Source organism: Equus caballus, chromosome 9 (assembly GCF_041296265.1).
Source record: "Equus caballus isolate H_3958 breed thoroughbred chromosome 9, TB-T2T, whole genome shotgun sequence".
Taxonomy (NCBI): domain Eukaryota; kingdom Metazoa; phylum Chordata; class Mammalia; order Perissodactyla; family Equidae; genus Equus; species Equus caballus.
In genome coordinates, this window is record NC_091692.1 from 86,634,371 (window position 1) to 86,659,221 (window position 24,851).

At 42.9% G+C, this 24,851-nt stretch overlaps 1 protein-coding gene across 4 annotated transcripts in view; it reads right to left on the reverse strand.

The window, feature by feature from the left end:
• ASAP1 (ArfGAP with SH3 domain, ankyrin repeat and PH domain 1) overlaps positions 1–24,851 on the reverse strand; it is a 349,163-nt gene that overhangs the window by 61,791 nt on the left and 262,521 nt on the right. For all 4 annotated transcript variants that reach the window (XM_070221826.1, XM_023648976.2, XM_070221824.1 and 1 more), the window contains exons 12-13: positions 20,160–20,260; positions 13,425–13,494 (exon numbers count right to left, since the gene is read on the reverse strand). In XM_070221826.1, the coding sequence (XP_070077927.1) occupies positions 13,425–13,494; positions 20,160–20,260 (171 nt within the window). The remainder of the gene's footprint in view (positions 1–13,424; positions 13,495–20,159; positions 20,261–24,851) is intronic.

Consider the following 24,851-nt stretch of genomic DNA (forward strand, 5'->3'; position numbering starts at 1 on the left):
CCAAATGCCAGTGAGACTTTTGAGAAATGACCTCTCACCCCAAAAGCGAATCTGAGGAGCAAAGAACAGAATTTTCGACTGTTGAAGCATCCGACATAGCCAGTACTGAGCCCAAGAATACCAGAAACTGGAGTGGTATGCTCAACCAAGGTCCACGGATCCAGGACCAGAAGGCTCAGGAAGCACTACACTAATAGGAATCCAGCTTTGCAGAACTTTCCAAAATTTTAGAGTACTTTCTCAACATTTAGGACTAATTTATAGGTAAATTGATTAAAAGGAGGGATAATCTTTCCCGGCATCTTGGCAGACTAAAATCAAACCAAGGCTAACTGACTTGCCCTGGGCTACGTCACTGTGGAAGAGGTCAGGAAATGCTTTCATATTGTTTAAGGAAAGGAAAGAGAAAAGGAAAAAAGTGGAAAGAAAACTAAGGAAACACGTATTTATGAGTCCTTACTGTTGATGATTCCTACCATACCCAGAATAAAAACCCCAGTGTCTGTCCGACCTCCGCACACTGCCTCCAGGCTCCTCCGGCCATTGGCTCCTGCCCCAGTATCCGCAGCTCCCTCTGCTGGGTGGTGAGGGCGCGGGCCTCCCCCTCGCCGCTCCCACACCCCGCCTGCCCTCCCACATGGCCCTGCTCACTCCCTCAGGGGCCCCAGGCCTCTGCAATCAGCACCTCCTCAGAAAGAAGCTTCCTGGCCTGACCACCCTCCAGTCACTTTCCATCCCCTCTCACCCTGCTGTCCTGTGTCCCTGGCTCTCATTACTCCAAATTTGCTGCTTGTCTTTCTCCTCAGTGAGGGCGCACATTTTTCTGCTTTGCTCACTAAAATGTGTCTGGCATACAGCAGGCACTCAGTAAATATTTACCGAATGAATGCATTCGAGGGGCCTTACATATACTACCTCAGGTACTACCTGTGAGGAAGCCTTTTAAGTTTCTTTACTAATTATGACGAAGAAATGGATGCACGGAGAGGTTAACAAAGGTCCCTAACATCTCCCAGTAAGGAAAGGGCAGAGCCTGGAACCAAACCCAGGTCTGAGTGGACCAAAGCCCGCTCCTGCTTCTGCTTCCACTGTGGAGAGAGCAACACGAGAACCCTCGGAACAGCCGGATGCCCCAGCACACGAGAACATCTCCTTCCGAGAAGAGGAAGGAACAGAAATAACAGATCAGAGGTTCCAAAGATTTACCCCTATGGTAATATCTTCTCAGGTTATCAGATTCTACCCTAATTACTTACTTACATAATTGACGATAAGGGACATTTCAGAAGGCTTTTTGAAATACCTACTCATTTATTCACTGGACAAGATACTTATTAGGTCTCTACCGGATTCTAACCACATATGAAAAACACGTGGTCCATGCCATCAATCAGCTATGGGAACCAGACCCAACCACGGACCCAGAACGTGCCTGGTGCCCGGGGGGTCCCGGCCTGAGCTTGAGTGCACCAAGGACTTCGATAAGGTGCCACAGAGGCACCTCAACCGTGAGTGAGGACTTAGAGGGGGAGGGGGAGTGAATAAGGCAGAGGAGCAGAAAGAATAAGGAGGAGCAGGTGCAGGCACTTGTGTGGAGAGGGGACAAGTGCTGTACGTGATGCTGACAGGAGGCAGCGAGGGCATTGCACGTGGCACTAAGGAATTCACACTCCCATCCCAGGAGCCCCGGGCATCTACAGAAGGAGTTAATCAGAGGCGTGACCAATCAGACTTGCATTCAGGGGGGGCAGCTGCTGGAGGAGGCCAAGAGAGTACCACTGATGAGCAATGATGAGGCCTGCATTAAAGCTACAGCCGTGGTACTGCAGGCTGGGAACTCAAGACACAGCTAAAAAGAGAGATTTTTAATAATTATTCCAAGAGTAACCTCTATACAGCATGTGGATCACCCAGTCCAGGAATTCGAATGGTGAGTGGAGGAAAGCTGTGCTGTCCCTGTGGGCTCTGCTGTTGAGCAGTGTCTTTCAAAACCTACAAGTGCTTCTACTCCACACAGTTACAACACCTTTCAAAAATGAAGATCTGTGGCCCTGTTCCTTGAAACTCTCAGGCGTGTCCTAGTCAGACTTTACCTTTCATTAAAATAATGCACGCTCACTGAAGAAAGGCGAAGAGCAGGGATTGTGCAAAGAAGAAACTGAACGTTACTGGTTAATTCCACTTTTATACCCAGAGATAATCATTGTTAAAACCTTGATTTTAACAAGACATGACTGTGAAATGTGTTCTTTAAAAAACAACATGGGCTTGTCCAACTGGTATATATTGTTTTGCAAACTGCTTTTTTCAATTAACAATATACACAGACGTGTTCCTTTTACACACATGCGCACATGGCAAAGCTATTCTCAAGTTTTTGGGTTTTGAAAATGTCTCAACCAGGGAAGCTCTGGGCATATTCCATGAACAACAGTGATGGAGATATTATCACTCTGACAGGATGCTTTGCGGCCCAAAACAGAAAAGTGGCCGTTCAGCTAGGAAAGCCATCAGAAACGTAAGCAGAAATGCATGTAGAAACAGAATGAGTCAATGCTGATTAAATGTTTCTGTGTCGCCTGAAAGAAAACAAACACCACACATTTGTCCTCAGACAGCTTCATGCACACCGCGGTGGTGTTTTTGCTGGAAGTGTGAAGTTGTTAGCGCGGGCATATTCCCTGTTAGCAGAAAACAGCTGCTGCTGGAATTAATATCCAGAAATGAAATTATTTCCCCCATCATCCTGTTGAATTGCTTTGCTTCACAAACAAGAAGTGAACATCATTAATTACTGGAGAAGTACGCAGACCCAGCCAGGCCGAGGCTGCTGTGTGGAAAGAGGTTAAAAAAAAACCAAAGCAAGCTTGCTTCACTTCCTATGCTAGTGCTTGGTAACGGAGCTGTTCAGATCATTATGGTCACTTCTAACTTTTCGTTTGATAAATATTTATTTAGACCTACCATGCCCTAGAGGGACACATATATTTGGCATGCTGTCAATAACCACAACAACACCCCCCTGGCAAGAATTAGGTACGCTCAACACCTACCACTGTAGACAGATCTTATCCCCTAAATTTTAGTACACTAAAACTACCAGCTTTTGAAAAGTATTTTGGTTTATTTGGGGCAAAGTAACAGTTTTCATTTACTGCGCACCTAAATGGCTATTTTATATAAATTTTCTTATTTAATTCTAGCAATAACCCTATGAGCTAGGTACTGTTACTGCAGCCATTTTACAGACGAGGAAACCAGGGGTCAGGAAGGTGAAAGGAAATTGACCAATGCTTTAGAGAAAGTAAAAAGCAAAGCTGAGATTTGAACGAATTTCTTCTCAGAGTTTTCCCATTTATCACGTGGTTTCCCTTTAAGGCAAGCCCTTAGGACATTTGTAGAGTAAATGAAAACATCTTTCCTATTCTTCCTTTCCGGTTCTTCCTGCCTTGGAACGCCAGTTCCCTCATTTTCCCTCGAGATCACTTACCATTCCTGTTGAGAAATCCCACCCATTCTTGACATGTTCCACCTTCTAAAATTACTATCTTGCGGCCACAATTAAAGCTCCCCTACCCCTTTAGTGACCCTTGAGACAGCTTCAGGGATGATCCTCTAACTGAAGTTAATTCATCCTAGAGAGTGGATGACCGTGATTCTCTTAAACCTCCCAACTGTTTTAACCAGAGGACTGATGTCCAGTTGGCAGAATGTGTGTATGTGTAAGAAAGATATATTTGCAGATGAAATCTTCTAGGGACGGGCTGCAAGTCTTGCAGGTGTACACAGCAATGTATTTCTTCTTACAATAGTGAGCTGGGGAGAGGAATGGCCCCTGGAGAAGACTTTCCATGGGTGGTCAAGCCAACAGGCCACGACTCATTAATCTAAATGCACACTTGACCCTTTCCTAAGAACAACTTGCAAAAGTGACACCGGTTGGGGCCTTTCAAGCAGGAGGCAGGAATTCCCTGGTGTTAAGGGGTCCCAAACAAAGGCTCTCAGTTTTCTGACAACAAAAGCTCCTTTTACCCACTTTTCCAAAGATCACGGAATCCCATATGTCTTCCCAGGAAGCTGCTGTTCTTGATTTTCAATCTGATTCTAAGTCATCAATGGAGTTTGCAAAGTCAGGAAGAGCCAGCGGAAACTGGCTATAGAGATCTTTCTGTGGGAGCGGGAAGGTGACTACAAGTGATGTACTTGGCAGACTGAGAGGAACCAGAAGAGTGGGTTACAGGACCCAGAAACTTGGGAGACTAAAATAAAGGAGATGGTGAGAATTAGGCTCCAGACTGGCCAAGCTGGGCATGAGGTCGACAAGCCACTTCACAAACTTTACCAAAGTCCTTCCTATTGGGGTTAGATTTCCACATTACAACTTGCCCCTACATCCCCCTAAATTATAACACTGGCAAACAGTGGGGGAGGCCTCAATGGCTCTCCGCCCTGGATGAAGAGGAGAATGACCTGGGAAGCAATCCGGGGGCAGAACCAAAGGTTCTAAGGTGCCCTCAGAGCTAGGAATGGCTGAATTCCTTCAGCCAAGTGCAGCCTCTATCAATCATTTGTAAATTAAGATGGAAATGATAAGGGTTTTCATCTGAAATAAACCAGGGAGTCTATATTGATACTGTTAATATATAATCTTGGGATTCAAACAGTGAAAAGGAAAAGACTCTTTACCGGAACTCAAATATAGTAAAAATCCCTCTTGAATGTATTATTTAGAAGAATAAACAACTTGTAAGACATAACCAGACATTTCTAAACTTATAGTTTATGGAACTTGAGTTTGAGAAGCCCTCTAATAAACGTCACTGTCTTCAGCTCTGCATTTGCAATGTGGCAGAGGCCAACAAAGATATTCCATAAGGATCCCCTGGGTTTTGGAAACAGTGGTGCTTATTTTATATGTCCAAAAAGCATTATCTGCGTGGAACAACTGTTTCTTCTGCTGGAGACCATGACTATGTAAGTGCGGGCCCACTACGACCAGTTTGTTGACCCCATCTTATCAACAGAGTAATTAAGAGTTGTTTTTAACAAACTGAGAGATACCTCTTGTCCAATTCAGGCCACCTGAGACCACCAACCCATCAACTGGGCCTGCGCAAATGCCTGATAGGTGACCCTTTGATGTCAAGAGGCCGAAAACACCACCCTCAGATCATACTAAGCCCACCTCTTATGAACACGTGTCCTATGAAGAACTATGAAGCTCGACTACACTTGCGCAGGTTACCAATTACCTCACCTCTCCTTACCTCCAATGATCTATCTCCACACTTCAGACCACCCTGCCCTTCTTCCCATAAATTGTGCCCCAAGCCCTGGATCAAGGCAACAGATGTGAGATTGTTGCCTGTTGTCTCCTTGCTGGCTGACCTCACAATAAAGCCTTTTCTTCTCTCAAAAGCTGAGGCCATAATAACTGTTTTTTGTTGGTTTTTTTAACACACATCGGGCAGAGAATCTCCACTTTGTGCAGTAACAACTACTAAGATTCAACACCAGTGCCTTTGGATCTGAGGCTGCATTTTCAACTTCATTTATGAAAGTCAACTCTGTTTTTTTGTTAAAAAAAAAAAAGAGGGTGGGAGGGAGTTCCATGTCACAAAGGAAGCAGGGTGAGAAGCTGGCTGATAAGATGAGGGAAAATGGCACCACCTGAAGCTGATGGAAGAGACGTAAAACAGAGAACTATTGTTCAAATGGGAGAGGGAAAATTCAAATAAGGAATTAAAATAATACTAGTTCAGGATGTTATACAATTTTCTATGGTTCTTGCCTAATTGGAACTTCTGTTATACCAACCATAAAGTATTTTTTCAGTTCATCCTTGAATGTTGTCTTTTTTTGGTATCCAGAATATAGACATAGCAATAGCTTTCAAAGAGAGTCTTAGTTTAATCTCCAAATGACTCTTTCTTTTTTTTCTGCTGAGGAAGACTCACCCTGAGCTAATGTCTGTTGCCATTCTTCCTCTTTTTGTATGTGAGCCACCCTGACAGCATGGCCACTGACAGACGAATGGCGTAGGTCCACGCGCGGGAACCAAACTCGGGCCAAACAAGGGGAGCATGCTGAACTTAATCACTAGGCCACTGGGGCTGGCCCTCTAAGTGACTCTTTAAAGAGAATAAGGAAAGTGATACCATTTCTACCCGTACTGGCTTCTCTTGGCTTCCTGAACGCACCTTCTGGTCGCAGGCTTTTGGACTATCCCCTTTGCTCTGTTGGGACTGCTCCTCACTGAGTGTCCCTGCTCCCTGCTCAGAACAGCCTTCCCTGACCACGCTAATGTAACGCCCCCTTTATTTTCTCTCACAGCACCTGCTCACTTCTTCTGTAGCACCTAGCCTCTGTCCACTCCACGCTCCAGGAGGGCGGGGGCCACTAATTCATCACTGCCTCTGGAGTGCCTGGCCCAGTGCCTGCTTAGAAAGGACTCGACAAAACACTTTTAATAAGCAAATTATACCCATTTTACATGGGAGAAAACTGAGGCTCCAAAGACTTAAGTAACTTATCCAAGGTCTTACAGCTTGCTCAGGAGTTTGAGCCCAGGTCTAATCAGCTCCAAAGTCTGTCCTTCTACAATTCATAGTGTTGCTTCTAACCTCTTTGGGAAAAGAAAATATTCTCTTCTTGCAGTGACAATGGGGACAAAGACTTGGACTCGGGCCGAGTCCAGAATAGCCTCAGAAGGCCATAAAGACCAAACACAGAAACAAGGTTATTAAAACACACTGCAAGGAGAGAGCAATCTATTCTGCAGGTCTCCTGTGCCTCCTGAATGGACGTGTATGCACCTGTTAAAGCCCTCTCAGTGGCAGGTTATCTTTAGGGCTCTGGATGCGATGGAAAAACAACAGTTCTTGGGGAAAGTCTGCAGTCCAAAGACCCCAAGGACAGGGAGAGACAGAGCAAATTCTTGCTTAGTGAAATGCCCTGAAGGCACCAGAGGTGCTGTTAACCTCTAACAGGCAGAATGAAATTCCCATGAGAGGACAGGTACCCAAATTGGCTTCACAAAGTACCTTGAGGAATACAGAAAAAGCTACACAAAAGAATTCCAATAAACCACAGCTTAACATGGAGGTAGTGATACATGAGGGAAGAAGATATAACAGTAACAGTAATAATAACAGCTGACACTTATTGAGCATTAATTCTGCCCCACATTTGTTCTAATTACTTTTAATCAATGAACTCATTTAATCTGTACACCTACTTATGAATTAGGCACAATTGATAGCTGCATTTTATTTAGATGGGGAAATCATCACTAGGGTTCAGTGTCATTTGGAATTCAAATCCAGGCAGTCTGGCTCCAAGATCCCACCTCAGCTCAATGAGATAATCACACTATTAAGTTCACAAAACACTTAGCCTGGTCCAGGCTCTACAAAGCTTGAAACGCATCACCTCACTTAATTCTCATGACCCTGAAAGACAGGTATTGTTATTACGCGATTTCACAGATGAGGAGCAAAGTTAACTATCCTAACAAAAGTCACACACAATGAGTAGCTGAAAGGGCATTTCACTGCAGGTTGAGTCAGACGGCTGTGCTCGTCATCTCCCACCTTTACAATGATCAGCCCACTAAGAATCATCTAAAGAGGCTCCCCTGGTCCAGTCCAGCTGGATTCCCAACCTTTAAGAGTAAAACACCAAACCTTCTTTGTGGACTTCTGTGGGATACTGAAAGTATTTCTAGTGTTGGCTGAGTGAGAAAAAACTAACTATGAACTTAATGATTGTTACGGTGTTAAACAGGAGAGCATCTTTAGGCATTTGAAAAATTTAAAACTTTAAAAAGTCAGTCTTCAGATTCAAAGATAAATTCACAGATCCCTGTAATATCTTCATGACTCCTCTCCTCCCTTCCTGGAAACCCTGACAGCCTTCTCTACCCTAACATCCTACGTCTGATTCAATTACAAGGTAAGAAGTTTATTTCATTTCAAAGAATTATAATTCATGAAGCTTTCAGAGACCTAACAACAAGTTGGCATAGAAGGAAAGGCTTATAGAGAGTGCACAGGCTTTAGGGTTTGAAAACTGGTCCTGCTGTTTCCAACCTGCATGGCCCTAGGCGTGAGATTTAATCTCTCTGAGTCTGTTTCTTCATCTGTAAAATGCAATTTTGTTCACAAAGCATTCACGGAGCACTAACTATATGTCAGGCAGTCTGCTAGGTATTGGGAAATCAAAGCTAAGACATAGTTTCCACCTCGTAAGAACTTCCAGACTAGTGAAAAACGAAGATGTTGGCACCAATCTCGTAGGGCTGGCTTGAAGACTGAGTGCAGGGCACGCTCTAAGAGCACAATAAATGGTAGTCATCTTTCTTTTTCAACCCATATTTGAACTCTGTGACACTGAGGTTAATATATTCAGGAAGCAAGGGGTCTGGAGAAGCAAAGCTTCTTATACTTTTGAAATTAATTTTTCAGGATTATTATAATAAAGTAGTACTTCAACTATAATTCTTATATTTCCTTTCTTTGATAATTTGTTTTATATTTATTATATACTATAATGCTTGTAGTAAAAAAAAGGACAAGCAAACAATTCAAAGATACAGAAATCTATTTACAATAGTTTAGTGGCTTGATATAAACTTCACTATCCTTATTAAGCTTTGAGGCTGACTAAAACGTGGGCATATATCTATGAGAACTGGTATTTTGAAACAAAAATCATCTTATACTGGGCTTAGAACACAACAGATGGTCCATAAATGGAAGCTGCTCTCAATATTATCACTGTAATAGCAAATTCAGAGATTCTCACTGGATTCCCACACTGCTGTATTACTTTGAATAGTAAATAAAAAAAAAATTATGTCTTTGAACAGGTATGTGAAAAGCAATGAATTTGCAGATGAAATCATTTAGGAACAGGCTGCAAATCTTGCAGGTGTACACAGCAATGTATTTCTTCTTACAATAGTGAGCTGGGGAGATGAATGGCCCCTGGAGCAGATCTTGCATGGGTGGTCAAGCCAAGAGACCAAGCCTCATTAATCTAAAGGGCACACTTGACCCCTTCCTGAGTCACTGTGATAAGAACAACTTGCAAAAGTGACACCGGTTGGGGCCTTTCAAGCAGGAGGCAGGAATTCCCTGGTGTTAAGGGGTCCCAAACAAAGGCTCTCAGTTTTCTGACAACAAAAGCTCCTTTTACCCACTTTTCCAAAGATCATGGAATCCCATATGTCTTCCCAGGAAGCTGCTGTTCTTGATTTTCAATCTGATTCTAAGTCATCAATGGAGTCTGCAAAGTCAGGAAGAGCCAGCGGAAACTGGCTATAGAGATCTTTCTGTGGGAGCAGGAAGGTGACTACCAGTGACGTACCTGGCAGCAAAAAAGCGTGGCCTAAAGCCACAAAAGTGGGGAAAGGACTAACACAAATCAGTGGAGGGAATCCAAAGTTAGTTGGAGGAAGCCATTTTCCCCTGGGCTGCTTTGGGGCTGGAGAGGTAGACCCACGGTTTCCCATGTCTGTGGCAGGAGAGGCTGCCTGTCAACAGATTTCAGTATTGCCAGTGACATCCAATGAAGTAACACTAATAGCCATGACTACTATTCACTGAGTGCCCACACACAGCATGTGATCTCCTCTAATCCTCACTACAAACTTCAGGAGTTACATACTCTTCTCAATGTCACAAAGTAAATGGCAAAGCTGGGATTCAGACTCAACCCGACAGATGCCAAAGTCCATTTTTATAGCCAGTTAACAATGCAGCTGACGTGATATCTGTTGTTGATTAAAGCCTTAAGAAAGCATATCAACAGCTCGCTTGGCCACAACAATGTGTTTGGCAGGAAAGAAAAAGGAAGGGTAGAAGAGAACGCATTCTTTTTATTTTTAGCAAATTGTCCAAGGTCATCTAACTACCAGCAAGCAGTGCCTTTGATCATGTCATCAGCTCCGTGATTTCCATCACACTGCGCTGCCTTCCACTGCAAGTTCTTAAGAAAGGCAAGTGGATGGAACACGATAAGGCCATTACACAGCTTGTCGAATGCTTACTGAGGACTGTCATAGCCAGACGAATCCCAGGGAAGAAGAAGGTAAAGAGAGTTAGGGGACACAGTGCGAATCTTTGACTAAAAACTCCCCCTCGATATAAAGTCAGATGGTCAGAAACGTTCACCGTAGTATATTCAACAGGAAGAATGCTCCCCGGGAGCAGAGGAGAGGGAGTAACATCTCCCCCGTGGGTTTTCTGGTTTTTGTCTCTGCTTACCCACACTACTTACACCTAACTCAGCTAATAAAATCAGTCCATGTCAGACACGAGCCTGGCTCAGGAAAGCTGACTGAAGACCAGGCACAATCACATCCAGGCAACTGCTGCCCACATGTTCCATCTACACCTTACAGAGCTGCAGCAGAAACCTCTCAACAGGCCCGTGAACTGGGAAGGGCGCCATTCTAACTGCTGCAGCTTTACAGTCTACAGACCACCCTGGATGCCTTTGGAGCTGGCCCAGAGACAGGTCGACCTCGGAGCTGCCCAAAAGTACAGGATATCCGAACCAGGAGAGACCACACTGAGGTTTTTATCACAAAGTGCAGGGCTGTCTGCATTGTATTGTTCTTATAAATAAATCACGGCTGGGAGTCACGCCCTGCTTGGGCTGGGCCATCCAAGAATTCCTGCCTGCATGTACAGGCACGTGCCTCTCCCAGACGTGGACTCTCAGACACTCCCGCTTCAGGGCTGTCCTGTGATGGCCCAATCTGGGACCCTATGCTGGGGATGAATTCGGGTTGCAGGTGACGGGGAGTTCAAGTCTTCGGGTGTGTGGGAATGTTGAAGAGAGGAGTCCCGACCTGCACCAAATTCCTAGCCATGCCATTTGCTGGCTGTGTCAATTGGGTAAGGGAACAACTCTGAGCCCTAGCTCCATCGGCTGAAAACTGAAGGTAACATCACCTCTAACTTAGGGTTGTTTTGGGGATTAAACGTTACAAGGCATTACTGTGCTAGTGAATGCCTGGCACATGGCAAGCATTCAAAAAAAGGTAGCCCCAGGCTGCTGCTGCCAGGACTGCCTTTGAAAAGTCCGAGTTAGATGGTGGGAATCTTCACTCTCACAGGAAGAAACACAGCCCTAGAATGGAGACTGTTTATCACCTATAACACAGGAATAACAGAAGCTATAAAACAGGCTGTGGATATGTGCTTAGAACCATGACGCCCTGCCTGTGGTGAATACTCAATAAACGTTATCTGTTCCCTTGAGTGTTTCCAATCGTGGATCCTGTGATCAGAAATCTTTATGACACGGCCCCACAAGTATTTCAGTCACCAGAATAAAGAGCAGAGTGGGTCCCTGCACGGCCAGCGATCACTGACCATTCAGCACTCAGGGAGGCTCCAAGCGTGAAATCCCAGAATTCACCAGTCGTTCTGACTTGGGTAAGTCGCCTAAGCTCTCTCAGTAACAGCATTTATCTGGTAGGTTGTGGCAACAATCACATACAGTAATACAAGTAAAGTACTGTCTCTAACCTGGCCCTTAGTAACTGCTTGCTTAGTATCAACTAACGTTCTCGTTACTGTCAGAAGTTCTTCACAGGACTTCTGTTTCTTAAGGTAACTATGCATGGAATTAAATATGAGCAGGTCATTTTCCACCTGTGCATCTTTGATGCCTAGTCCAGCACATGGCAGAGTGGCAGTGTAATAAAAGATCCTGAATGAACGAATAACTGTTTGACAGCCTCAGCGATAATTACTAAGTGATCTAAGTCTGCCAGCAGAATTTCTGACATCAGATGGGTGGGGTGGCTGGTCACAACAGGCATGATGGTTAAAAAAATCTCAGCTGGGCTGCCTGAGGGAAGCTGAAGACGTCTGAGGAATCAGCCCAAAGGTTCTGCAGGGGGCAAGGGACAGAGGTGATGTAACCGCTCAGGTTCCACAAAGGCCAATGATTTTTAAGATGCATGCAATCATCCAGCAGGAAGGGTTTGGTCACAGATATGTACTGACCACCTTCCGAGTGTCAAGGTCTGTGAAGGGGCTCAAGACAGACGAACAGAACCTGATAAGTGCCCCTGGGGGGCGTGTGGTCTAGTAAGATGATGGGGTCCTCCAGGAAGAGAGGCAGAATGGAAGGGGCACAAGGACTCATGTCAGACAGACCCGTGTTTGAGTTTCCAACTCTGCCAGCTACTAGCCAAGTCATGTGCTTCTTTGTGCCTCAGTTTCTTCACCTGTAATATGAAGGTTATAATACCACATGGGATGTAGGGAGGATTAAGTAAAATAAATTTAACGAAGCATCTGGCATGAAGAAGTGCTTAGTAAGTGCTACTTCCTTTGCTCTTCCATAGAGGGAAATCTAAATGTGGTTGTGAATAATGAAAAACTGCCACTGTAATAAATGTTCATCCCTCATTTCTACTATCCTGTTAGCGATTAACTGCTTATCATAACTCAAAGACATCACCTGGCACAGGATACTGAAATTTACCCATGAGCTTGTTCTCCAAGCTGGGATTACAGGGTTCAACCGCATGCGTCTTTGTAAAGACTCCTGGTATATTCTGCCAATTCCATTCCCGCTTGATACATTTCTCATTATGATCTTTGCATCTTTAAGGATAAAAAATAATTTCTTGCTAGTTTTAAAAGGGAAAAATAGTAATTACTTATTTTACTGTGCACGTTTTTGACAACCACCAAGATTGAACCTTTTTTGACAAGTCTATCAAAATTACAGGACTTTTAGTTAGAAATGAGCAATACAAAATACATAAAAAAATTCTAGATAGACCGTAAATATCAACTGTAACTACATAATGTATGTGTATATTTACTGACAACATTTTGAAGGGAAATAAAATATGTGTGTTAATAACTTAGCTTTATTATTTTCCACTTTCTATAAAATTGCCTTTATTCCTAAAGAAAGAGGAGTCATAACTGAGACATTTTACTATTTCACTGTTTTAACATGACAGTCTTTTTGAGTAATTTAAATAAATAGTAACAATAAAGAAAAAGATTGAACATTTCATTTCCTACATTACTTTTTCAGGCGAAGAACATCCTTTGTCATCTTTATAATTCAGACAACTTTAGTTTTTTCAGAAAAACCACTAAGATTTCCCAAAAGATAAGATTATAAAATAAAAGAATACCTGATTGGTCTGAGGGAGCAAAACCAAAAAGTTCTGGAGGAGCCACCTAAGGAGGCAGCACACCACATGACAAGCTAAGACCAATTTCTTTTGTAAAGGAATATTCTAAACTATCTGACCCAACCCCATAGATGGAACATACTTGGGGGAAATTTCAGTGCAGGTTATTCATCATGTGTTTGCTGTCTAGTCCACGTGGCCAGAAGGCATAAGAGGTGCAGCGTGGTAAATTACCAGACACACTTACTGTGGCGTGGGAGATGGTCAGAATCCCATTCTTGACAGCGCACTTCCTTCTCTGCCACACTTTCCGGAGCCTAAAGAGTGAGTCAAACACAACCTGATATGGTATCTGGTTCACACAATTATACAGTGTTATGCGTAATAATCATTACCAAAAAAAAACCCCCAAACAAAACCAAAACCCAAACCAAAAACTTTTGGTTGCCTTTTATTACCCCAGGTGGAAGGTAATTTAGACTAGTAGGCATCTACAAGGATGTTCATTATAGCACTGTTTTTGATAGTGAAAATGGGAAACAACAAAAATCTAATAGCAGGAGAATAAATGCATTTTATAGTTACATCCATAACACAGACTATTACGTAGGAGTTTAAAAGAATAATGTAACTATGGAATGGCTATCATCAAAAAGACAATGAATAACAAATGTTGGCAAGGACGTGGAGAAAAGGGAACCCTCGTACACTTGGTGGGAATGTAAATTAGTGCAATCACTATGGAAAACAGTATGGAGGTTCCTCAAAAAATTAAAAATAGAACTACTATGTGACCCAGTTAATACCACTTCTGGATATTACCTGAAGAAGACAAAAACACTAATTCAAAGAGATATGTGCACCCCTATGTTTATTGCAGCATTATTTACAATAACCAAGATACGAAAGCAACCTAAGTGTCCATCAGCAGATGAATGGATAAAGAAGGTGTGGTATATATATACCTATATATGGCATATATATATGAATATTACTCAGCCATAAAAAAGAATGAAATCCTCCCATTTGCATCAATATGGATGGATCTAGAGAGTATTATGCTAAGTGAAATAAGCCAGACAGAATACTGTATGATTTCACTTATATATGAAATCTAAAAAAAACAAAACAAAACGAACAAACAAAACAGAAATAGATTCATAGATACAGGGAACAAACTGGTGGTTGCCAGAGCGGAAGGGGGTAGGGGGATGGGTGAAACAGGTGAAGGGAATTAAGAGGTACAAACTTCCAGTCATAAAATAAATAAGTCATGGGGATATAATACACAGCATAGGGAATACAGTCAACATTGTAACAACTTTGTATGACGACAGATGGTTACTAGTCTTACCAGGGGAATCATTTTGTAATGTAAAGAAATGTCGAGTCACTATGTTGTACACCTGAAACTCATACAATATTGTATGTCAACTATACTTCAATTAAAAAAATATAACTATGTATGTCCTGACTTAGGTAGATTCCGAAAACACATTGTTGATTGAAAAAAGCAAGCTGTTTTGAGATGATTCAGGTATCATCTAGTAATGTTAAAAAAAAATTAAAAATTTCTGACATAAAACAGCACTCTAAATTTTCCACGGGTACAGACACATATGTAGAAACATACAGGGGAGGATCTGGAAAGAGGCATACCACACTGACAGAAGGACTCCTCTGGGAAGGGGGCCCAGACTTGTATTAGGGGTGATGTTAAGGAGTTTTAAACCTATCTGTGAATCTTTCACAAGAAGGTTGTATCAATCTATTGCTTCTGTAATTAAAAATTGGATTAAAAAAAATGAAGGGGCAAGCCTGGTGGCATAGTGGGTAAAGTTTGTGTGCTCTGCTTTGGTGGCCCAGGGTTCGCCGGTTTAAGCCATGCTGTGGCAGGCGTCCTACATATAAAATAGAGGAAGATGGGCACAGATGTTAGCTCAGGGCCAATCTTCCTCAGCAAAAAGAGGAGGATTGGCAGCAGATGTCAGCTCAGAGCTAACCTTCCTCAAAAAAACAAAAAAAGTAAGTAATTCAAGATGTCTGCCATGCAAAGAAGAGTGGGGCTGGGGCTGCCTCAGGACACAGAAAAAGTAACTCAGGGTCCAGGGCTCAAGGATGAAGCAACATCACTTTTGGTAATTTGTCCCCCTCTCTTTTAGGATTCTTTCAGAGCCAAAAGGATGCCTCAGAGCCCCGTAAGAGAATCGTTCACGATTCATTTGGGAAAGTGAACTGTGGCCAAATCATTCACAAGTAGCTATGACTGATACACACTTCGAAAATTTTGAATTGACGACGCTGAAGGTTGGACAAAGCCGAACAGAACTAATTTCAACTTGGAGGGGTTTTTTGGTGAAGCTCCAGGTACAGGTGAGAGGCTGCAGGTGGGCAGATGCGCACACGTGCAGGCAGGTCCAAACACACTAGCTGGGACCATTTCCATCAGGTCAATGGCATATGCAGGGAATGGTGATCCTCCAGGCGAGAAGGCTTCGCAGGCCTTTTGTAGCCATGGAAACCAAGAACTTTAGAGGAGACCACCACAGCTTCTCTGAGGCACTTAAAATAGTATCATCTTGTGTTTCCTTTTCCCTCTTATATTAGTCCTGTAAGCAGCCTGCTACAACATGAATTTAAAACCAACTCTCAACACAGATAATATTGTCTTCTTGTATATGGACCTAGTCCTAGAAGCATGGGTTTGTTCCAAAGCACGCTTTACAGAGGGAAAGAAGAATTTGACATCGTGACCAAAGGTAAGTTGAACACACTATGCTCAAAATGCTCGACTCCTCAGGAGGTAATAAACTACTAACTGATAAATCGCCCTCAAATTACAGCTAAATCACCAACCAGGGAATGTCTGATCCGAGGTGATACCTGTTGAATGACGATATATTTGGTTAATGTAACCAATTCTCTACAAGTTTCTGCATTCCATCTTATACTCACAAAAGCCTGTTAAGACAGGTGAGGTATTCCCTGTACACATTAAGCCGAAACCAGTGTCACCCTTCTCTATCAACATTTCAAGTATCAAATAACCAACCTAATCTAGTCAATCTTGGGGAAGCTGTTCTGGCTCAGTCTATTCATTTTATTTATAAAGTTAGGTCTTATTGATTAGTTTTTCCTGACACACGTGTATGAAGGAAACACAAAAGAAAACAAAAAACCACATTCTCTTGAATTGCCAATAAAAGTCAAGGAAAGTAACACAAAAGCATTAATTGCTCTGGTTAATATAGAGATTGCTCATGTGGTGCCTCCAGGTCGCCAGAGGAAGGGGACCAGTATCAAGTCATCCGCTCGCACAGCACCCCATCTCTGCGAATGCTTTCAGAGCTTTTATTCCACAGACTTCTGCTGGGGTCTGGACAGCTCCTGAACAGACTTACTAAGGATTTTTGCCATCTGTTCTGACAGCGCCACACAGAATCACCAGAACAGGAACTTCCCATTAGAAAGTGGCCTGATACGACTAAACGAGGACCAACTCTGACGCTCGATTACTTGGGCTTCAATCCCAGCGCCATCAGCCAGCAGCCACGTGACGCTGCTCACGCTGCTGGCCTCTTGGAGGTTTATTTTCCTCACCTGTATCATGAAGATAACAATGCCCACCTCCTAGGACTATTTTGAGAAAACATATGTAAAGCAATTGCTCCTTTGCCTCTTAATAAATGCCTTTGGGCTAAAAAGTTTTAAAATTATTTAAAAAATTTTAAATTGTTTTTCACATTGTGTAAGAATCCTCTAAGTAACAAGGAGCACTACAAAACTAAGGTTGGGAATTACTAATGCAAATGATCCTTAGCAGAAAATCACACGACACATCAGCAGTGACTGTTAGCAAATGAGTCTGTCTTCATGCATAAGCATTCCAACTTTTTCCTCCTCCACAGAAAGCAATCACAAGCAATTCTGGGTTATTATTATTCATCTTTGCTTTCTGTGCAATTATCAGAAGGTTGGGTCACCCGATTTCCAACCTCCTTTCCAATTCTAGGATACAACAGCTCTGGCCTTATACCCTCCCAACAGACTGCAGCAAGGTGAGGGTGAGGACGACATCTCGCTCACCTTTTACCTTTCAGCATCTAGCAGGCTGCCTCAGACACTAGAGTGCTTAATAAATGTCTGTGGAATGAGTGCCTGAAGGAAGAATCGACCAAAAGAATGGAGTCAAGTAGGTGACTTTACGCCAGTATATGCCTTGTGTATCCCAAGGGTGATCAACAGCAGCGGAGGCCCCTTGAAACACGAAGGGGAGACACTCCGGCATTAAGTCAGAAGACCAGGAAAAATTGGGGCTCTGACACTTACTGGTTATATGATCTGAGTCAAATTACTTAATCTCTCTGGATGAGTCGCCTTGTCTATAGAAGGTGTCAAATGAGATAAATGAGAGGTACCTGGCAGTGTCTGGCAGGCACACAACAGATGCTCACAAGATGGTGATATCCTTGAACATTTTAGGGTTTGAACTAAACAATACCTAAGAAAAGACTCTTTTGACTTTTCTTGAGCATGTTGATATTAACCACAAACAGGCACTTATAATTTTAAGAAAATCATTGTGACTTTAGGTGAGTATTGTTAGAAATAGGACTGGTTCCATACTTCTGTTTCAAAAGGTAGCTAACAGTACACCCTTGCCTACAACAGGACACACGTTAACTTTCCTTTTGATGAAAGAGTAACTGGTCACCACATTCCTAAGAGATGCCCACTGCACAGGTGGTCAGGAAAACAATGGGCACTGAGCCTCAGGCTTTCCAGTACATTAACTGTGGAATTAATAATTTGTGCACACTAGATACCATGCAGTTTGGGCTACAGTTTGATCACTGTGTCACTTAAAAAGAGCCCAGGTTCAAGCTGTGATTTTGGTAACTCGTATTTCTTTTCTTCTTTTACTTTTTTGTAGGACTCAATTAATGGCCAGCAAAGATTCACTGACTCTACAAAGAGCCAGGTGCTGTGCTATGTGCTGGGGATGCTTTTTTTTCTTTACACCCCAAATCAGAAAATCCTGCCGTCCCTACTTTCATTATCCAGGATCTGAGCACTTCTCACCTCTCTATGGCTATCCCCTCCATCCCTCATCATCGTCATCTGGGTTCCTGCAGTGGCCTCCTACCTTGTCTCTCAGCTTCTGCTCTTACACCCTACACGTTGTTCTCAGCGTGGTAACCAGAGAGAACCCCTCAAAATAAGTCAGATTATGGCATTCATCTGCTTAAAATCCTCCCGTGACTCCCCATCTCAACCAATGGCTCCCCAAGCCCCCATGGTTTGGCGCCCTGCCACCTCTGACCTTGTCTCCTGGGACTGCTAGCTGTCACTCTACTCCAGCTATGCCGAACTCTCGAGTGTCACCACAGTGGAAGGCATGTTCCTGGCTCCTCCCTCTTCCCCCAGGTCTCTACATAGATCATTCCCTCACTTTCTTCCGGTCTTTGCTCAAACGTCACCTTACCCAAGTCTTCCCTCACCACCTTGTATGACCGCAAGAACCACTCCTACCCACCCTGTACCCCTTGCCTTGCTTTATCTTTCTCCACAGCGCTGTTACCATCTGACCTCCCATTTACTTCCTCTTTACTGTCTCCCCCCTTAGAACGTAAGCTCTATAGGGATAAGGCCTTTCTTTTCTTGAATACTATAGTCCCAGTGTCTACAACAGTGCCTGACATATAGTAAGACTCCCCGAAGACACCTGTTGAACACATGAGTAGAATGATGAGCAAAAGTGACTGTGATTCCAGAAATTTATAGGAGAAATATGGACAATTTTAACAAACAAATTAAAATACAACAAAAAATGTATGCATCTTAGATAAAGGAGCACATATCCACAAGCAATCAGAAAACAAGAGGATTTCTCTTAAAAAAAAAAAAGGTGGCAATTAGTGGAGTGAATAATCAAGATTCTACTTATGCACTTATTTGAAGCAGAATCATTTGTTCAAGCAACAGAAAGAAGGCCAGTGTGTCAGGGCCAGAGGAGAACAATGGCATAAGGCGAGGCTGGAGAGAGGCAGGGGCGAGAGCTGACACACAACGGGAAGCCACCGGGTACTTCAAGCATGAGGAGGACCTGAAGTGCTTTGTTTTTGAAAACCTGCTCTGAGTGCTGTGTGGAGACAAAGTAGAGAAGGGAAGAGTGAGCGACAGAGACCAGTTAGCAGGCTACTGAAACAGTCCAGGAGAGATGACGGTGGCTCATCGAGAGCGGCGCCACAGAGATAGCAAGAAATGTATTATTTCTTGTCAGAAATGGAAGGGCTTGGGGCCGGCCAGGTGGTGCAGCGGTTAAGTTCACACGTTCCGCTTTGGCTGCCTGGGGTTCACTGGTTTGGATCCCGGGTACGGACATGACACCGCTTGGCAAGTCATGCCGTGGTAGGCGTCCCATGTATAAAGTAGAGGAAGATGGGCACGGATGTTAGCTCAGGGCCAGTCTTCCTCAGCAAAAAGAGGAGGATTGGCAGCAGATGTTAGCTCAGGGCTAATCTTCCTCAGAAAAAAAAAAAAAGAAAAGAAATGGAAGGGTTTGTTGTTAGATTGGCTGTGATGTAAGAGGAAAGAGGGAATCAAGGTTGACTCTTAAGGCTGGGGTTAGGGCGGCCAGGTGGCCATCCTAGCAGAGAAAACTGGAAGGAATAAAAGCAGAGAGGTGGGCGAGTGTGAAGTCAGCAAGCCATCTGCTTGCCTCATGTTCTACTCGGCTCCTGCATTCCTAAAATGGCACGTTACAAGTCACAGGAGCCAACAATTACTGTGCTTCTAAAGACAGCAGCTTAAAGCTCAGATTTCCCTGAGGAAAACCTGAGTGCTAAAGGTCTGAACCTAGTGCATTAGAAAACTTTTCAGTGTGTTTTCCTATTTGAGAGGCTGGGAGAAGTTCCTAGGTTACTGACACCCAGCAAGCATGCTAAGCGCACCCAGGAACGCTAGGCCGGCCCATACATACCCGTCGCTCTTCTTCAGCAGGTACCCCTTCTTCTCGCTGCCATATTCCTTATTGCCCTGGAGCTGATGCATGCTGTATCCTCCTTGCCGGCTCTGGGAGTCCTAGAAAAGAGAAACCACACGTTAAACAAACACTCGGACAGTTCTCAAATCCTTGACTCTACTGCCACTGAGCCCTTGCCGGTTGGTCTAGCACTAAGAGAATGATGGAACTTTAAGACTGTCAGGTCCTTGCCTTTATTTTCAAGGAGGAAGCTGGGCAGCTAAATAATCACCAGAGTCACAAGCATATCCCAGGCAGAGAGGGGGTGGGGATCATGTCTCCTATGTCTAGTTCAGAATCCAGCTCTACTTCAAACAAACACACGGCAGAGACAGACTATTCTATGACTCAAACCTGTTTACACCGGCAGCAGAGGCAAGCACAGGAAGGGCTGGAAAATGGAAGTGGACCACAAACCAAGTTCATGCAACCTGGATGTGTTCCTCCCTGAGGGACACCTTTCTCCCTTCACATATGCTGCTAAAATACCCACGATAAGAAGCACACCTCTGAGTGAGGTATTATGGATTGTTATAAAATTCTGATTTTGTAACTAACTGGAGCTCTGTAAAATATACCTATAAGCACGCTTTTAATTAAAAAAGATGACTCTATGGCAGTGAAAAGTGTATGATGTGGTGAAAGTGTGACAAGGGCCAACAGAACAACACAGACGCAAACAAGCCAGGTTGAACATTAGCACTCCATTGATACTCCCCATCGTTTCGAAAGACAGCACGAGCAGACACAGCCATCACACCGTGAAAATGTAGGAAACAAATGAAGAATGTTGGACTGTCGAATGAGAACATGGGGCTTTAGACACAGAAGTAGGACAACGCATTCTCACAGAAAGTATTGACTTACTCTCCTAGACTTCGATCAGGAAGGGCAAAAGCAACAGAGAAAAAAGGCAGAGAACATTTGAAAATATAGTTAATTTCATTGATAGTCTTATCGCTCATAATTTAAGCACTTTTTATAACACACAGAGAAAACATCATTGTAAAGATAATTAACACGAGAACATAAACATCTTTAGACTCATGATAAACTTTGAGTGATAGGACAATAAACTTATCTTTATCAAGTTTTATTTCAGGTCATTTGAGTTAGAAAAGAAAAAAGAGCTGATTGGAAGATCATGAGGTGCATATTTCACCAAGAGAAAACGGCTCACAAACCTCGAAATGTGTATATAGAGAATCAATACCTCAGGGAAACCCAAGTGAATCACTCGGAAAATCTAAAAACAGTTACAAATCGTAAGAGGATTCTTTGTTTTTTTCCCCCAAGAGAACTTAATAGAAATATCCAGCTCATAAGCAACACCTGAAATGCGATGGTGACGCGGCAGGAGACTAAATCAGCCATGATTTACTGATGGCTCGTGTACCGCATGCCTCCACGGTCAGGATAGCCTCGCTCTGGCATTCAGGATCCTTCTGGACCAAATAGTGCGTGCTCAGTGAATGCAAATTAATGTTAACAATAGTTGAAGGGACATCTCTAGGACAATGCACCTTTGTAAGGCTATTCTACCCGTGATGAGTTCTGTGCTCAAAAGCACGTCCTGAACACCTCCTAGAAACCAGGTACAGAGAAGGTATTGAGGACACTCAACAGGACACAACCGCTGTCTCTGAGGTGGGCACTCACACTTTGACCACACGCTGCCCTGCTCTCTCGTGTGGGTAAATGAGAGCCAACTGAACACTTTAACAGGCAAGTTGACTCATACTAAATGGGCAGATCCCCTCCAGCTGAAACCTCTAATTGGACAATTCTAATCACCTGGGGAGACGTGGGGAGTAGGAATCTCTTGAAAAATTCCCCTACATGTTCACTTTTGGGCCACCGCCCTGTACTCAGAGTTTACTCTGGCTTGTGCTGTCCTCCCTGGTAGGTACTTCCCTGCTCTCTGGATGAGATATGACTGTGGGGCTGTACTACTCCTCAGATTGGCCCAAGAGGGCAGCGTTCCTCTACCACTGCCTCCAGCGACGGTCTCAGTAACAACAGTAATGACACAGGGTTTTGGTGAAGGAGGTGGCAATGTGTCCATAATACGATTAAAGAACAATTAGGATGGACATTCAGATCGGGTGGTAGAGACTGGAGGCATGGGACACAACAGGAGGCTGGGATAAAGAAATCCAGAGAGCTTTCTGCTTTACCCCAGTGAAATCACAGGAAAATTGCTCAACTACGGATCTGGAGTCAGGGATCGCTGCCATATCTACACCTCCTCAAAACCCTGAAAACAAAATCTCCATGGACAGTAATTCTTATTAAAAGAACAACTCTCTTCCTTGGAACCCTTTTCAGCGAACTAACTTCTCTTTATCTGCCTACGTAATTCCCAGTCTGTCTGAAAGCTTTAAAACTATGCATCTCTCACCTTAACCAGTTTGCTAACCTTTAAAATAAAAGCCTAAGTTTTAAAATAAAAAGTACTTATCCTGGTAACTTATGAAAACTATTAGACTCTGTGAACTTACCATTAAGACATTCCTTACATATATCTATTACTAGCTTAAATAAATTTTAAATTCTGAATAACAAACCGATCGAATAGGCCTTGCTTTACAGCAAACATACATGCCTTCAAAGGTGAATCCAGTGGCTGAGCTCTAGGCTTTGATCTCAGAGCCTATTCCATTAAACCAGGCAAGAAGGAAGCAATACGTTTCAGACATCTCGTGTCAACAATCCTAATTTAACTACTAATGAGTTTTATGGCTCAAGAAAGTCACACAAATTATTATTTCTGTACTTTGAGAAATGATGGCCATTCTGCTTGCTTGGAAGGGCACTCCAGATAGATGAAAAAAGGATTTTCTTTTTAGAAAAGTAAATCTCAGAGAATTGTTAACACTAACAATAATTTAAAAAAACGAAACAAAACACAACTTAAGGAATGAAACTGGTCCTGAATCCTCTGATAGCAGAATAGAAATCAACATGTAGCAAGGAAAGAGAAATGCAAATAGGAAACTCATTCAGGCACAAAATATAAAACTAAACTTAAACAATGAACTTAAAATAAAATCATGGGGAAATTCCATGATGTGAGCTGAGAAACGTAAACGATAGAATGAAACCATGATATTCCTTTTTAGTTCAATTTGCCATTCCCTATTAGCAGTACAAATTACCTTACTCTGTTATTAGAAAATCTTATTAAGATACAAAATCCATTATTAAGGAGTAAAATCTCAAATCTTTTTAAACTGCAAGCAACTACACACTCATTTATTTAATGGGGTTATATATGTTTCTGGCATCCAATTTAAAACTAAACTATTACAGAAGCTTCAAATTTCTAATGTAAGGTATGAATGGAGTGGGCAAAGGATTCCTTCTGTTCCATCTTACTAAATATTTATTGGGTCATTTTGGGCACCAGGAAATGTGCCTGATACCGTAAAAAAAAGAGGTGAGCAGAACACAGAATCTGTCAAAAAACGTGCAAACCAGCTCTGATGGGCTACTGAGACAGATTCAAAAGAGAAAGGTGGAATTTTTGGAACAATTTATGGGTATCATCATTAAAAATAATATTTTCAACCCTAAAAAGTTATGTAGCCAAGAGTCCCTTTGGGAGTCAAAGCTTATATCAAAGCATATCAAAGCTTAAGATAACTAATTTCATAGAACTTCTGCCAGAAGTCAACAAAGAATTTTATTTTGACAAGAAAACAATAAGTCTACCAAAAACCTGGGAATCCCATTTACAGTTCAAATTCTAGGAGCTTCTTTTAACAGAGTCAAGCTGAACTTGGTGAAGGTGAGGAAGTTAAAAAACTTCTTACGGGCCTTTCATTCCTCGGGTCATTTTTTAGATTATTTTAATATTCTTCCTGAACAGTAGCTCGGTGGCGAGAACGCTCTGGTGGACAGTCTCCTTTCGCATTTAAGTCATTAAAATCATTACCTTCTAAACATAATTTTGCAATGACAGATGACAAACTGTGGGAATGGGATAGGCATGCTGTATAAAGATTTTACATTCTTTACTTGTAAAATCCTCTGGACATGGTACTAATGAAAACTCATTTATTAATTTGGGTGGAGTTAAAATCAAATCATGTGCATTTCCTCATGTACATAAGAGGCTTCTGTGCCACTTTGCTCTTCAGCTAGCATGAGCAGAATACATCAGTCTCTATGCAAAACAACAAGGACTGTAATAGTCCTTTCTTTTTCCAACAAAGCTTCCATACATAGGAAGGAGGTAATCCTGTGCAACAGAACAAAGGGGGGAAGTGGTTAAGCACATCCGTGTCAGTCCAAAACTCATCATTTTCTCCCCAGACAGAGATCAACCTCTCACCCCCTCCATTTGAGTCTTGCTATTGCTCTTACACTGAGAAATCACTCAAGGAGACTACTTCCAGGACTTGTATGCCAGCAGTGAGCAGCCGCAGGGAGGCCTCAAAGCACAGGTGCAGACGCTGGCTGAGACTGCAGACGACACTGGTACACAGCATGCCATCTTCCAGGCCACTGATGCCTACCGCACAGGCTGCAGGTGCCAGTGCTAAAGGGCTACAGACTTCTCTCACTTTAAGAAAACCCACCGTGCATATAAAAACTGGATTTGGGGAAGAAGAACAGAGGCCTGCATTCACTCAGTAAAGAGGACCT